Genomic DNA, 15,497 nt, shown 5'->3' with positions numbered 1-15,497 from the left:
AGCCAGATTGGAAGCCAAAGGAATGCATGGAAACTAAATCCTGTGGAGATAAGCCAGCAAGGAACAACTCAGTTTTATTTTTGTTCATTCTCAAACCTGAAAGGCGCTGGAAAGAGTCCAGAGTTTCAGTAATTTCCTACAGAGATGAGGAGGACCCATCAAAGAAAAGCATCATGTCATCCGCAAAGGCTAGATGAGAAACCTGAGGCTGTCTTCCCAAAGGGTGAAAGCCGATTCTTCCTTGGTCAAATTTAGAGGCAAGAAGGTTTGAGAATACTTCCATGGCCATCACAAACAGAGGGGGAGATAGAGGGTCTCCTTGCCTGAGTCCTCTTTTGCCTTTAAAGTAACCACAAAGTTCACCATTAACTTTAATGGAGAAGGAAGTTGAAGTTAGACATTGCCGAATCCAGTTGGTGAAAACCGGAGGGAAATCTGCAGCCTCAAGCACCAATAGGACAAAATCCCAGTTCATTGAGTCGAAAGCTTTCCTAAGATCCACTTTTAAAAGCCCTCTAAGAGATACTGACTCCCTGTTAAACCCCTGAACTATCTCCGTTGCTAACAGAACATTTTCCACCAGAAGCCTTCCTTTAACAAATGCAGATTGGGTATTGCTTATCATCATTGGTAAAAGCGCTTGAAGTCTTCTGGCCAGAATCTTTGATACAATTTTGTAGATCACATTGCAACATGAAATGGGCCGAAAGTCTCTAATTCTATCAGCTCTGACCCTCTTTGGTATAAGAGTAGTGGCAGTTGCATTCCATTGCTTCAGAATTTGCCCTGAAAGGAAGAACTCTTTAACAGCTCTGATGAGATCATTCCCAAGAATATCCCAAGTGCACTTTAGAAACTCGCCTGTGAAGCCGTCTGGTCCAGGAGATTTGTTTCTAGGGAGAGAGAAAACTTCTCTTTTGATATCAACATCTGAGACCTTTGCTAGTAGTACTGATTTGGTTGCAGCGTCACACTTAAAGGGAAACAGGGAACAGATTAAGTTCTTATCCTCCTCTGGAAGTGCTGGTGAGTCTCCACCTAACAGGTCCATGTAGTAGTTAACACAATGATTTTTAACATCAGCTGGCTCCTCAATCTTATGCCCTGAGTCATCTTGAAGGTAGTGAATCTGGTTGATTCCTCTTCTAGTGTTCACCATTCTGTGAAAATAAGCTGTATTTGAGTCGCCACTCTCTACCCATTCTACTCTTGATTTCTGGTGCAAGAATTTTTCTTCAGCCTCGGCAAGAATCTGCCACTTTCTGTGTGCTGTTTTTTCCTCTAATGCAAGCAAAGTTGAGGGATTGGCGAGAAGTCTGTTCTGACAATCTGTAAGGAACGAATGTGCTTCTTTTACTCTATTTTCCAGATCCGAGAAGTGCTCCTTATTTAAATCCTTGATGACCCTCTTGAGGAGCTTAAGCTTCTTTGAGAAAGAAAACATTTTTGTTCCCCTGATGTTGGTCGAGTGCCAAAACTCAGTGACCCGAGGCAAAAACTCTGGATGTTGCAGCAGAAAGTGTGAGATCATGAAGGGCTTTTTAGAGGGTGTAGAATTACCAAACGCCAAGCTCCCGGGACAATGATCTGAGAAATCTGGATCACCGAAGTGACCATAGGATAGCGGAAAAAGAAGCTTCCAAATATTATTAACGAGAATGCGATCCAGTTTTTTAGCAATGGGGTTCACTTCTCGCTTGTTCCACCATGTAAGATCATTACCTCTAAAGGAAAGGTTTGAGAGATTTGCGTTGAGAAGGCACTGCCTGAGCTGAGCCATCCCTTTAGATATCCTTGTACTTCCAGAAGAGCTCTCTGAAGGGTGGAGGGTTTGGTTGAAATCTCCCATCAGAACCCAGGTTTTGGAGTTAATAATTGGGTCATGCGCTAAAGCCTCAATCTCTGCCCAAAGATCTTGTCGTCCATACTTGCAGTTCACAGCATAGATAAAAGAGAAAACCACCTCTTTTGGGATAGAAGGCAGCTTTACAATGCAGGTGATCATCTGACTTGACTTGGAATGAATAGATAACAGCACTGACAGATCCCATAGTACCCAAATTCTCCCAAGGTATGCAAATTCATAGTTCCCTTCAAAATTCCATCCTGGAAAGGTTGACTTTATATATTTCTGAGACTTGCGCAACTTAACTCGAGTCTCGATAAAACTACCAAAAATAGGCCTATTATGCCTTATCCACTTCTTGAGGCTCCTACGCTTCATGAGTGATTAAATCCTCTAACGTTCCAACAAAAGCTGTCTATCATAATTAATGATTTGTAGACTTTGGATTCTTCCCCGTAGAATCCTTGAGGTTCCTCCGTTCTTTCTTAGATAAGACCTTAGTGAACTGAATGTCATCATCCTCACTCTGTTCTGCTTCACTTAAGCTACTGTCAGAAGAGGGCTGAGCGCTTGCTTCATAGGAGTAATCGGAATCAGATGAGGAAGAGTATTGTTTGTTCTGGTTGTTCTCCCTTCTCGAAGAAACAATACTCTTAGAAGTAGAAGCTTTAATAAGTCCCTTCTCAGATTGAGAGATGTGTTCTAGATTCAAGACAAGGTGTTTATGGTGTTTCTTCTTCTTCTTCTTCATCTTATGCTGGTCATCTGAGTTCCCTGTCTCTGATTGTGGCCGCTTTTCAATCCAAACAGACTTGCCAGCCGCAGTGTGGTTCATTCCCTTAGCCTTCTTAGTGGATTTCTGAGTTCCCTGGTCCTTAGCGGGTCCTTTTTTGGCCTTGGGGCAGGATTCAGCAGAATGAGCTGTAGAACTACAAGGGATACAAGTGATAGGAGCAGTGGGGCATCTCTTGATACTGTGACCAAGCTCTTCGCAATGACCACAAATTGGAGGCAGCCATGGGCATGAAACCGTTACTCGATGAATCTCACCAGAGCGAAACTGAACATTAACCGCCTCTGGCAGAGAAATTAGAGGGTTAATGATGGTCAAAACCTTTCCTACCTCTAGGTTTGACATATCCAGGATAGAAGGATGACACTTGATTGGATGGCCTAATATACCCGCAACGTGCTCGAAACCCTCTTCCGAGTAGAAATGAGGTGGGACGCCTCTAAATTCAAGCCACACAGGGACTTCAGTAAGCTCTGGAATGGAGGGAGTCAAACCGGGTTCCCAAGGCGCAACGAACATGGTTTGGCCTTCGATATGCCACATTCCCTGACCCAAAACCCTCTGCTTGGTGTTGGAATTTGGAATGCGAATGAGAACAGTTCTTGTCCCTAGACGAGAAATGGTGATATCCCTCAGGCTGTTGCTCCAGATGCCGTTGAAGATAGCGTGGAGAGCTCCAGGTGAAGGAAGGTTGCCGTGAAATTGGCCAATGATGAACGATTCCCACCGCTTGCTGTTACGAGTGATGACCTCGTCAGGGATTTGAACACAAAGTTCTCCATTTTCAAGAGTAAAGACTTCTCCTTTCCTTGTCATTGTCCCTGAGGAGCTCTTGAGCAAGTCAACCCACAAGGGTTTAGGAGGTGCCTAAGCCGAGTCTCTCGAAGAAGATGTAACCGAGTCCAAGATTTGGGTTTTGGAACCCAGATCTGAGACAGATGAATCCTTAGCGGTGGCTTTGAGATTCCCTGGTGTGGTTCCCGAGGAAGGGGTCTCGCCTGCTTGAGACACAGCCTTTCGAAGAGTAGAGGCAGCCGTAGCAGGGGCTGAGCTAGCCGGAGCAGGAGGGGAGCTGGTCGTCTCTTTCAGAGCTTGGGTTGCTGGAGCAGCCGACAAAGTTGGGTGAGGGGAAGAGGGGGGGCGGAAGAGAGGTTGATTTGGGGGGCGGTGGTTTTGGGGGAAGTTTGGGAGGAAGTTTTGCCGGAGAACGGCGCTTCTTGGTCATCGGAAAAGGTTCTCTCGTACCAAATCTCTTTTAAGGACTAAGGAGCAGAGCTGTAATATAAATCATGCCGAACTATCCAATTTCCACGACGCTGTCACAATATGTGACGACAATTTATGTAGCTTTATATCAGGAAATATATATTGTAAAGTAAATAATATTCACGAGGTTTTCGAATGATTGTTAGTTTTAACTTTGCTAAAAATAATGCTAAGTAAACGACTAACGACGGTTTACAAAATAATTACTTAAATTTTTTTATTTATTTTTTGTCAATAAAATACTAATAATCGTTGAAAAATAGGGGGTAAGATATGGTAATAAATACTTGGTAACAACCCGCACATAATGTGGGATAAATCTATGAAGATAAAATTAATGTTATGAATAAAGTTATTATCGAAGATCTAAAATTTGTTTGGGTAAATATCAAATATATAACCCCTGAGATTATATTTAGATTAAACAATTATGTATCAACTAAATATATAAGCCGCTCTTTCTTCATTCTATGCAAGATTTTTTATTTTGTTTAATTTTTTTGTGTATAAGAATATGTTTCACCCGTGAAATATTATACCAATGATATTAAATTAGTCAATTGCCTATAATAATGATTGTTGTGATAATCTTATTTTGGAAATTTTAAATATGTGAGTAGTAATCAGTTTTTTTAATAGGTGAACAAATTCGGGTTTTAAAAATGTTTTAGATCAATTAATATTGTAATAATTAAATATGTTATAAAAGTTATTTAAATATATTTTAAAATTAATATGTTTGATTTTTTTAATTAATTGAAAATGAATATTCCTTTATCATTCAATAGCAATTATGTGTAAATATCCATAAAAATCTAGAACAATAAATTCCTTGATGTCTGGAACTCTCAAACAACGATACAACAGCATTAACAAAATAGAGGATATTTGGAGTGATTATTGGGCCGATCTTGACATGTTATTGGGCTAAATTTGGACTTCACATATAAAGTGATTTGGCCTCATCTCCTATTTTCTTTTTTTGTGTTAATTGATTAAACAGCAAATCAAGGGATTCTAAACTATTTTAATCTTCGAAACTTCTACTCTTAGAAACTTTATACGTATGTTGAAACTGCAACTACAGTATACCCGACACGAGCCACAAAATCCCACCGACACCAACCAATGCAAACAAGAGTCAAACATATAATCTTTAAGCGGAGCTCACACTTGCTGCCTCCTTCTCCGAATCTTCCTTTAGCGAACCAATGATAGTTTTTCGAGCGAATCCGAATTCGAAGGATTAGAGGCAAGCTATGTGTGAAGAGTTTGATGCATTAGTGAGTCAAACATGAGATGCGGTTAAATACTTGTCTCAACTTAATTACAATCTTGTGGGTTGCAAATCAAATAGGTTTTCAAGACTAAACAACTTTCTAATGGTTGTTTTAACCGGTAAGAAAACAAATACTTCCTAAATGTGATAATGCAGATTCTTACCACGACAAATTGTAAAGTGCCTTACAAATCGTGAAGCAGACTAGCTCTTTTTTCTTTCCACCTCAAAACAGAATAATTCTACAAAGAAACATAAGACAGAGAGACACAAGTCATAAAGTAAAAATAATGTATACGCATTTATAAATGAAAAAACCGTTTCACAAAATAAAATGGAACTCCTGCTTTCTATTTTCCAAAGTGAGATGAATTTCTTACTTTTCACAAAGTGATTTTCTCACAATATAGGAAAAAAAAATTAAAAAAATAAATAAAAGAGATTCTCTCAATTTTTAAATGCTTGTTGAGCGTTTCCATTATGAAGTCATGCACCATTAACAGAAAGCAGACCAATATCATTATATCAATTTGCTTACGTAACCGATATTATATATTCATATCGCAGCAAACATAGTAATTTTTTAGGAAAATTTAAACACTTGGATCAATAACGTTGGTTATAGAGTGTAAATGTATATACGCAACACAATTATTTAGCTATATATTTCAATTTTGTTTATAAATATATGAAGAGCGAGAACTGTTCGAGGTTCGAGCCATAAGGTAAAACCTACATGTGGGAGGCCATTCGGACTTAGCTTCGAAAAGAAATGAGGAGGTTTGTATTTCGCGGCAGTTACTTTGGGATAATGAAGGTTAGGTAGGGCCTAAAGGAGGATTGGCCGAGAAGGACATGAACGACGATGTCGAAGGTCAGAAAGTTATGTTTGCCAACCAAATGGATATAGACGAAGAAGAGGTTGCTATCTACTTCAATGATAATAGCGATATACCTACCACTTTTGGTATTTTGTCTCTTCACCTTTGGTTTTCCAAAAATACTTCTACATATTGCAAACCGCAAACACAAACAAAATTCTCCTAATGAGTGTGGTTATTACAATTTTGAAAACGTGCTAAAAACTATACTAAAGATTGTGTTTACAATTTCAATTTATTAAAAGAGAATCCATTTTTAGTACGTATCTCAATATACAATTGTATGTAACGTAAGATTAACATCTAAACTAGACAGAATTTTTTAATGTAAAATGAAAAATCATAATGTGGGAATATTCTGAACCGTCTTCATTTCCCTAATGGTCTCTGCCTTAAGCAAAGATGGTTCGTTCGTGCTTTCATTTGAGGTCCCAACAAGTTGTGCATCGGTATTGAGCCTAGGGACGAAAAGCCGGGACCCATGACATATTCGCGAAGCTCCCTGGCAACGCTATTAACTTTACTTGGAAGGATCGAGACAGGGGATTTCTCCGTTACCTTGCATGCCAAGAAAACTCCATTTTCTAGGTTATCCATGATCCACCTCATCGATTGGAAAATTCTTCATTAAGACGTTGAAGATGGGGCTGTTTCACGCGTGAAACTTTTCGGCAATACCGGAGAGTTTATGGAGATTCTTGAGGATAGTGAAAGGAAGAATATAAAGTTTATAAGTGAGGCTCAATAAAGAGATGGTAGGCTCTGGTTAGGGTTCTCGACCGTCAGTGATTTAAACGGTGACATTATTAAAGTTTATCATTTTGTGCTTTAATTAGTGGGTCTTTACGTTACATTTACATTAACACTTTCTTCTGTGTGTGTGGATTGATGATATTTAATAAGGTTTAAACTTAAAGTATTTGTTGTATCCAGTTAGATATGCATTTTAATTTTTAAATGACTCTAAACTTTTAAATCTTATAATTTACTGAAATACTGGTTTCTTTTTTCTTGTAAAAGTAGTCTAAGTTTCTTCAAACCCCAAGATATAGGTTTCTTTTTTCTCATTTGAATTTAAGAAACTTCACAAGAAATCCGGAATTGGTGAGTCTACGGACCGGCCTGCGCAGTCGACTAAGCATGACAGGCAAGATTAGATTGGGATATTTGTAAACAAGGAGGTCACATCACTTTTTCGATTTCTTCCTTTAATTGGTTCTGATACTTTTGGAGTTGTTTGTTTGGAGTTGGAGGGGATTTGAATTGGATAGCAAATAACAAAAAAATATAAATAAAAACAAAAATGGTCAGAAGGCAACACAACGAATAGGTTGCCGAGTGGGACTCATGCCGTTGCTTCTTGTGCCCACTGCCCCTTCTCATGTCAATTCACTTCCTCCAACTTCTTTTGTCTGTTATTATTTTATTTTTTTATGGTTAAAATCTGTGTTTCATTTATACATATACATTATAGTATATTCAAACAAAAACTTTTATTTTCTTTTTTGCTACAAGCTAAATGTATGTTTCATTAATACATTACATTACTATCACAAGTCAAACAAGATCATTTATTTATTATCTCGAGGTATTTTTATTACTTGGTTTTTAATTTTATAAATGGTGACGTCTCTCAATCCTCATCATTTAATTTCCTCTGGAAAGGAAAATTTATTTTCCATAACTTATTTGGTTGAATAACAATTACACTTGACCTAAACTTATAAAATTGAATGAAAAAACAGAGTGAAGAAAAAAGATGGTCCTAAAACAATGAAGGATTTGTGGCCCCTCAATTTTCGGCATTTCCAAGCAATCATACAATTTACATGTAAAATAGGCCAAATAAAATTATTCATTTCACCCAATTAGAGTCATATTGAGAAGGTAATCTTTTTCTTTTATTCTTTTGGGCCAACTAATTAAGAATGAAATTTTTTAAAATAGAAAGATATACATAAAATAAGAAAGAAAAAAAAGAATAACGGATCCACAAATGCCAAGAATCCCAAAAGAAAAGAAAAAATAAATAAAATACCAAAGAGTTTTCATTTACACGAATTCGACATGTATAAGAAATTTATTTATTATTTCTGACACTCTATATATAACCATAATAATAACTCTTACCACACAACAAAGACACAAAACAAAGACAAAGATGATGAAACTCCTCATGGTGGTGGCGATATCGGTCGTCCTTCTCTTTAACCTCACCGATTTTTCCGGCGATAGACCAAAAGATGGAGAATCTATGATGTCTGTCCATTTACCTGATTTCCGTCTGATTCCGACCACCGGAGCTTCGGGACCGGAGAGTTTTGTTTTCGATATCTCCGGCGACGGTCCTTACACCGGTTTGTCTGACGGTCGAATTGTTAAGTGGCTAGCTAATGATAGCCGTTGGATTGATTTCGCCGTTACCACCTCTACAAGGTACGCACCCTCTTCTTCTTTTTTTTTCTTTACATTTTTTGAGGACAATTGTTTTTCTCGTGTCTTTTTTTTTTTTTGTGGTTTTAAGTCCTTCAATTGTATCCACCAACTTCGTATGTCCCATCGAAATTATTGACTTGATTATCAGAATGACATTGTGACAAAAAAGAAAAAAAAAATCAGAATAACAAAATTACTTCCTTTGTGTATCAAACAATAATAATGATAAGATTGCGTACCTCCTTTGCATTTTTAACAACGAAGGAATACATTTGGTAGTTTAATTCAATTTTTTGATTTATTACAGTTAGTTATCATTCCCGACCAATGAATAAATGGTACTTCTTTTGTTTCTGCTTATGTACTTCAACTTTTTTTCACGTGGTCAACTTGGTTGATTATAATTTGCAGATATAAACTTTCTAACTCACAATCTTGTTATTTGGGCATGCATGTGAAGTTCCCATTCTTGGGGATTCTAAAACGCAATTGCATGTGCATGTACTGTAAATATATATATGTAACTTACTAACTTAATTGCTTTTTAGTTTTATATTCTATGAATATACTTATCTTCCATGATGTTCCTCACACGCGTATTGTGAAACGTTGTAGTTTTTTTTCTTTTTTCTTTTCAAGAAATCTAAATTAAATGCTGATAGCTAAAGAATGAGTGATAAAATATAATGCATCATCTTTATTTACTAGGAGTCTCTTTAGTAATGAGTAAACGACCACCCTTTTTTTACTTTGGTTAGGAAATGTGTAATGTAATGACTAATTCTAGTGGTCCAAGTTTGCTAGTAGATAGTAGATACAAATGATCTGACACATTTTCACATAGATAGATTGAAATATGTAAAATATATTAACATGTACCATACCACTAATTTATATGGTGATGTGACTTACGTTTAAAGATTATTAGACTCGTAGTATAAGATAAATCAGAAATTTTGTTCGAAAAATTACATTGAAACTGAGAAGCAACAGATTTAAAAAAAAAAAAAAAAAAAAAAAAAAAAAAAAAAAAAAAAAAAANAAAAAACTCTATAGCAATGGAACTGAGAGAGGGCGAATAAAGCTGTCATTAACCACAGGGGTTTAGTATGTTAATAGCATAATTAGTAGTTCTGAAGAACAAATAATTGTGATGAAGGAAGAGGATTACACTTCATTGGCAATTTATGTTTTAAGATTTGTTCGATGCAGAGAAGGTTGTGAGGGATCGCACGAGCACCAACGAACAGAGCACGTGTGCGGACGACCATTGGGCCTTTCCTTTGACGAATCCACTGGTGACCTATATATAGCTGATGCTTATATGGGCCTTCTTAAAGTTGGCCCAGAAGGAGGTGTAGCCACTCGTGAGCTGGATGAGCCCCTTCGGTTTACCAACGGTTTGGATATCGATCCACGTACCGGAATTGTCTACTTTACCGACAGCAGTTCGGTTTATCAACGGAGGTAAAGAACGTAAAGTTTTAATCTTAAAATCATTATCATTTGGTATGATACTATGATGTATTAGAATTTAGAGCTAATTATTGTTGATAATCAGGAATTATATAGGGGTGATGATGAGTGGAGACAGAACCGGTAGACTAATGAAGTACGACCCAAACACGAAACAAGTGACCACTCTTCTAAGCAACCTAGCGTTTGCAAACGGCGTCGTTTTAAGCCAAAACGGTGATTACCTTCTCGTCGTTGAGACCGCCACATGTCGGATCCTACGGTACTGGCTCAACGAGACGACGACGACGACGACGAGGACGCCTGAATCTCGCGATAGCTACGAGGTTTTCGCGGAGAGGCTCCCTGGGTTTCCCGACAACATTAAGAGGAGTCCACGTGGCGGATTCTGGGTAGGTTTGAACACGAAACATTCAAAGCTGACAGAGTTCGCAATGTCGAACGCATGGCTAGGACGCGCCGCTTTGGGCTTACCTGTGGACTGGATGAAGGTCCATTCGTATTGGGCCAAGTACAAAGGGAACGGCATGGCCGTGAGGTTGAGCGAGGGTAGTAGTGGCGTAGTAATATCAGAAGTTTTCGAGGGTAAAAATGGGAATAAGTGGATATCTATAAGTGAGGTGGAGGAAAGAGATGGAACGCTTTGGGTTGGATCGGTGAATACTCCTTTCGCTGGCATGTATAAAATTTGACTAATGCAAATACTATGCGTTTCCATCATTATAAATTACAAATTTATAATTCATCCATAATCAAAAGATTTATGTCCTTTAATTCATGATTTGATTGTAGAAGCAGTTGTTATTGTGCTTAAATTTTAGGATTACATATAAGTCTACGTACCAAGTATAAGTCTATGGTTTCTTTATTGAGATAGCTAGCTTGTATTATATAGAAATTATTATAATGCATGATTAAAATTGTGATAGCTAGCTTGTTGATCATGATTAAATGCAGACCCGGCCCATAGAACATGCGGGTTAAGCCAAGGTTAGAGCCACATTTTTTTGGTGATTTTAAGGCCACATTTTTGTTTATCTAATGGACTTTAAACCAAAATATTTAAAGTCCACATCATAAATATACTATAAATATGAGTCACAACAACTTTTTTTATCTTTTTGTTATTTATATATAGTTATTATATGTTTGACTTTATTTTTGTGAAAAGATTTTAGTTTTTACTTTTTTTTTAAATGTAAGAAAAAGCTACATTTTTTCTTGCTTTGGACCACCAATATTATTGGACCGCCGTGATTAAATGTACGATGGTTTCTTTATTGAGATAGCTAGCTTGTTGATCATAATTAAATTTGTAAAGAAAGTATTATAATGCATGATTGATATTAAAACGGTTGTTATTATTTATAACATCCACGAGAAAAGTCGAGTACATAACAAAATACGTATTATATGAACCAACAGTTTTTATTTATTTATTGATCGAGCTCTAGGTACCTTCCTAGGATTAAGCACTATATTTCTTTTATTTTGACATACGTACGTACCGGTAATTAACCATGCATTGCATGCATACAAACATAGAGGGTTTGTGTTATACGCCAAATCATGGCTTAGCTTCTTCTTTCTTCTTCACTTTCTCCGTGGCCATCGGCTTGGAACAACAAGCAGTGCACCGTCCAGTTGTAAAGCTTCCACAGCAACCGTATAACCTACATCCACGGCGTTGCTGGGGCTCCACTGTTTCCATAACCTTCTTGGCCTCGGCTTGACTGCTGCAACAGTATCTGCACCGTCCACGCCACCACCCACCGCAACATCCATACCTACAACCACCACCACCCCAGCCTTGCTGTGGTTCAACAGTTTCCACAACCTCGTTAACGTTGGCCTCGGCTTGACTGCTGCAACAGTATCTGCATCGTCCACGCCACCACCCACCGCAACATCCATACCTACAACCACCACCACCCCAGCCTTGCTGAGGCTCAACAGTTTCCGCAACCTCGTTAACGTTGGCCTCGGCTTGGCTGCTGCAACAGTATCTGCACCGTCCACGCCACCACCCACCGCAACATCCGTACCTACAACCACCACCACCCCAGCCTTGCTGTGGTTCAACAGTTTCCACAACCTCGTTAACGTTGGCCTCAGCTTGACTGCTGCAACAGTATCTGCACCGTCCAGCCCACCAGCCACCGCAACATCCGTACCTACAACCACCACCACCCCAGCCTTGCTGGGGCTCTACACCATCGGTTGCTTCAGTACTTGGCTTCACTTCATCCTTAGCTGCACGTGTAATTTACAGGTTTATATACACCATGAGTTAGATATTCGATCATCATTTCATCAATATGATCGAAAGTGCAAAGAGAGAAGTTATAAATATAGACTTGTACATATATACCATGTGTGGCATCAGTGGATGTGTCCGCAAAAACAGCGAGGGAGAGAGAGAAAAGCAAAGCCAAGAGAGCGAGAGACTTGAGGTTTCCCATGTGTTGTTTTCGTTACACAGAACAGTTATCCTGTTTGATTTTGTTGCGGGAATATGATTTTGTTAGTGAACTGAAGAATGTATGTATGAGCACAGCACATCCATATATATAGTTGGCCAGCAAAACTTGACGACAAGAAACCAGTCAATTGTGTCGAGTGAGGGAAGATAACGATAGAGATTTATGGGGATCACTTCTATATACGCTTAATAAAAATATAAAAATAATATATTATACAGTAGAACCTCTATAAATTAATAAGGTCGAGAATTTTATTAATTTATAGAAGTTTTAATTTATCGATAAATTGATAATTATTAATTTATCGATAAATTAATAAAATATTAATTTATAAAGAGAACTTTTAATCAGAAATACAAAGTTTAGAAGAAATTGCTGCTACTATTTTTCAAAGTGATGATGAAGTTGAAGAAGATATGACGATACTTTTAGAACCAGTTACACGTAAGGAAGCAATTATCGCGTCAAGAACTCTTTACAATTTTTGGATGCGATTTGAGAAGACAATACCAGAAGTTTTTGATGCAATCAAAAAAATTAGAGATGCTCTCCAACAAGAATGCAAATTCAAGAACAAACAAACAGCAATAGATTCATATTTCTCTAGATATTCTTAGATATGTATATATATATATATATTAGTTTATTTGATTATTAATTTATGATATTAATGAGACCATATTTTTACATGGGATTTTTAAAAAAGTTATGAATTTATTATTTCATCGAATAGTGTCCAAAATTACAATTTTATTAATTTATAGAGGTTATTAATTTACCGAATATTAATTTGTAGAGGTTATATTGTATCTACTCTCATCTTATCTTTTAATACTGTAATTAATGTTTCTAATTTTATTTTTATTTTTCTAGTTTATTAAAACTATCAAATAAATCAATATAGTTATACATATTTTAATATACGATGAAAAGACCTTGAATTAACAACGAGTTTGAAATAGAAAGAGTATTAAACATCTTTAAATGCTATGAAATAGAAGAGTCTAAAAACCGATTTAGAAAGATGCTTACCTACATAGAAGCTTTGATGCTATGAAATGTTTTCTAATTTTTAGTTTTTTTTCTTGTCTGGTTAAGCTTTAGCACTTAGCAAGGTAGAGTTTCTATTTAAAATGTTAACATCAATACATTATTTTGTCAGTTTAAATATCGGATATCTGACTATTCTAAGCAACCCCTAGCGTTTGCACCTTATCGTCATGGAGACGGCCACACGTCGGATCCTACGTTACTAGTTCAACGACACGTCGACGACGACGTCTGAATCTCGCGATAACATTAAGAGGAGTCCACGTTGGCGGATTCTTGAGAGCCTTGAACACATATAACACTCAAAGCAGACAAAGTTCGCCATGTAGAACGCGTGGCTAGGAGGCGCCGCTTTGGGCCTGGCTGCGGACTGGATCATGGTCCATTCGTATTGGGCCAAGTACAATGGAAACGGCACGGTCATGACTCGTGAGGTTGAGCGAGGGTATGTACCTAGTAGAGACGTAATATCAGAAGTTTACGAGGGTGGATAGATCTATAAGTGATCGAGGTGCCGGTGGGTTAGATTAGATCGGTGAATGCTGCTTTCGTTGGCATGTACAAATTCTTAAATTTATTCTTGCAAATATGCGTTTCCACCATTATAATTCATATATAATCAAAAGATATATATATATATATATATATATATATATATATATGTCCCTTAAATCATGAATTTATATATAAAGCAGTTGTTGTTTTTTTTGGTTAAACAGTCGAAGCAGTTGTTATATTCTTAGATATTAGGATATATTAATTGTTAGAAATCTACATAGTACCATTTAATATTAATCTATGGTTTATTATTCAGCTAGCTACATGTTTTATCATAAATAAAATTCTAAAGGAAACTTTTAACAAATTAAAAAAGGAGATTGCAAAGAAAATATTATAATCCATGATTGATATTAAAAACAGTTGTTATTATTTATAACATCCACGAGAAAGACACTGCAAAATACTTATTATAGGAACCCACGATTTTTATTATTGAGCTCTAGGTACCTTCTTAGGATTAGGCACTATATTTCTTTTATTTTGACATACGTACGTACTGGTAATTAACCATGCATACAAACATAAAGAGTTTGTGATACACGCTAAATTATGGCTTCGCTTCGTCCTTCTTCGTCTCTCCCTCCGTGCCCATCTTCTTGGAACAACAAGCACTGCACTGTCCATATGCATAGCTTCCACAGCAGCCGTACCTACATCCACGGCGTTGCTGGGGCTCAACAGTTTCCACAACTTCGTTGGCCTCAGCTTGACTGGTGCAACAGTATCTGCACCGTCCACGCCACCATCCACCGCAACATCCATACCTACAGCCACCACGACCGCCGCCAAAACCACCCCCACCACCACCACCGCCGCCACGCTGCTGAGGCTCAACAACGTTGGCCTCAACATTCTCGGCTTCTTCGGCTTGGGATCGGCTGCAACAGTATCTGCACCGTCCAGCCCACCAACCACCGCAACATCCGTACCTACAACCGCCTCCACCCCAGCCTTGCTGAGGCTCTACAACAACGTCATTGGCCTCGGCTTCGACTTCCGCAGTCTGAGGTTGGCTGCAACAAGCGCTGCACCGCCCATAAGCGAAGCTGCCGCAACATCCGTACCTACAACCGCCTCGACCACGTTGTTGCGGCTCTACGGCATCGGTTGCGTCAGTACTTGGTTTCACATCATCCTTAGCTGCACGTGTGGTATACAGGTTATATACCAAGAATATAGATATTCGATCATAATTATGCGAAAGTGTAAAGGAAAATTATATATATAGAGTTTTACATATATACCATGTGTGGCATCGGTGGATGTGTCCGCAAAAACAGCAAGGGAGAGAGAAAAGAGCAAAGCTAAGAGGGCGAGAGACTTGAGGTTTCCCATGTTTTGTTTTCGTCACACAAGACACTTAGCTTGTTTGGTTTGGTGAGGGAATGTGATTTTGTTAGTGAAGACTGAAGAGTGTATGAGCATA

General features: G+C 37.9%; 3 protein-coding genes across 4 annotated transcripts; 1 reads left to right on the top strand and 2 right to left on the bottom strand.

The window, feature by feature from the left end:
- On the top strand, window positions 8,115-10,751 carry LOC104793039 (protein STRICTOSIDINE SYNTHASE-LIKE 2-like). Its single transcript, XM_010519316.2, has 3 exons — window positions 8,115-8,501; window positions 9,714-9,968; window positions 10,063-10,751. The coding sequence occupies exons 1-3, from the start codon at window positions 8,227-8,229 to the stop codon at window positions 10,667-10,669; spliced, it is 1,137 nt and encodes a 378-aa protein (XP_010517618.1). The 5' UTR covers window positions 8,115-8,226; the 3' UTR covers window positions 10,670-10,751.
- LOC104793038 (glycine-rich protein 3-like) lies at window positions 11,303-13,604 on the bottom strand. 2 transcript variants are annotated; one of them, XM_010519315.2, is made up of 3 exons: window positions 13,493-13,604; window positions 12,349-12,469; window positions 11,303-12,230 (listed from the first exon to the last, which is right to left on the bottom strand). In XM_010519315.2, the coding sequence occupies exons 2-3, from the start codon at window positions 12,437-12,439 to the stop codon at window positions 11,545-11,547; spliced, it is 777 nt and encodes a 258-aa protein (XP_010517617.1). In that variant the 5' UTR covers window positions 12,440-12,469; window positions 13,493-13,604; the 3' UTR covers window positions 11,303-11,544. The 2 variants fall into 2 exon arrangements, with proteins under 2 accessions (XP_010517617.1, XP_019082303.1); XM_019226758.1 differs by lacking the exon at window positions 13,493-13,604 and having other exon boundaries at window positions 11,303-11,700; window positions 11,830-12,230; window positions 12,349-12,606.
- On the bottom strand, window positions 14,438-15,497 carry LOC104793037 (keratin-associated protein 5-2-like). Its single transcript, XM_010519313.2, has 2 exons — window positions 15,316-15,497; window positions 14,438-15,211 (listed from the first exon to the last, which is right to left on the bottom strand). Exons 1-2 carry the CDS (start codon window positions 15,404-15,406, stop codon window positions 14,619-14,621), a joined length of 684 nt encoding a protein of 227 aa, XP_010517615.1. The 5' UTR covers window positions 15,407-15,497; the 3' UTR covers window positions 14,438-14,618.

Source organism: Camelina sativa, chromosome 6 (genome assembly GCF_000633955.1).
Source record: "Camelina sativa cultivar DH55 chromosome 6, Cs, whole genome shotgun sequence".
Classification (NCBI taxonomy): Eukaryota; Viridiplantae; Streptophyta; class Magnoliopsida; order Brassicales; family Brassicaceae; genus Camelina; species Camelina sativa.
Note: the sequence above shows the minus strand (reverse complement) of the source record. Positions and strands in the feature narration are given on the sequence as shown.

Coding starts and splice junctions, on each gene's coding strand:
- LOC104793038 (XM_010519315.2), bottom strand. CDS start 12,439: ATGGGAAACCTCAAGTCTCTCGCTCTCTTGGCTTTGCTTTTCTCTCTC. Junction 12,231..12,348: donor ATCCACTGATGCCACACATG/GTATATATGTAC, acceptor TTACACGTGCAG/CTAAGGATGAAGTGAAGCCA.
- LOC104793039 (XM_010519316.2), top strand. CDS start 8,227: ATGATGAAACTCCTCATGGTGGTGGCGATATCGGTCGTCCTTCTCTTT. Junction 8,502..9,713: donor GCCGTTACCACCTCTACAAG/GTACGCACCCTC, acceptor TGTTCGATGCAG/AGAAGGTTGTGAGGGATCGC. Junction 9,969..10,062: donor AGTTCGGTTTATCAACGGAG/GTAAAGAACGTA, acceptor GTTGATAATCAG/GAATTATATAGGGGTGATGA.
- LOC104793037 (XM_010519313.2), bottom strand. CDS start 15,406: ATGGGAAACCTCAAGTCTCTCGCCCTCTTAGCTTTGCTCTTTTCTCTC. Junction 15,212..15,315: donor ATCCACCGATGCCACACATG/GTATATATGTAA, acceptor CCACACGTGCAG/CTAAGGATGATGTGAAACCA.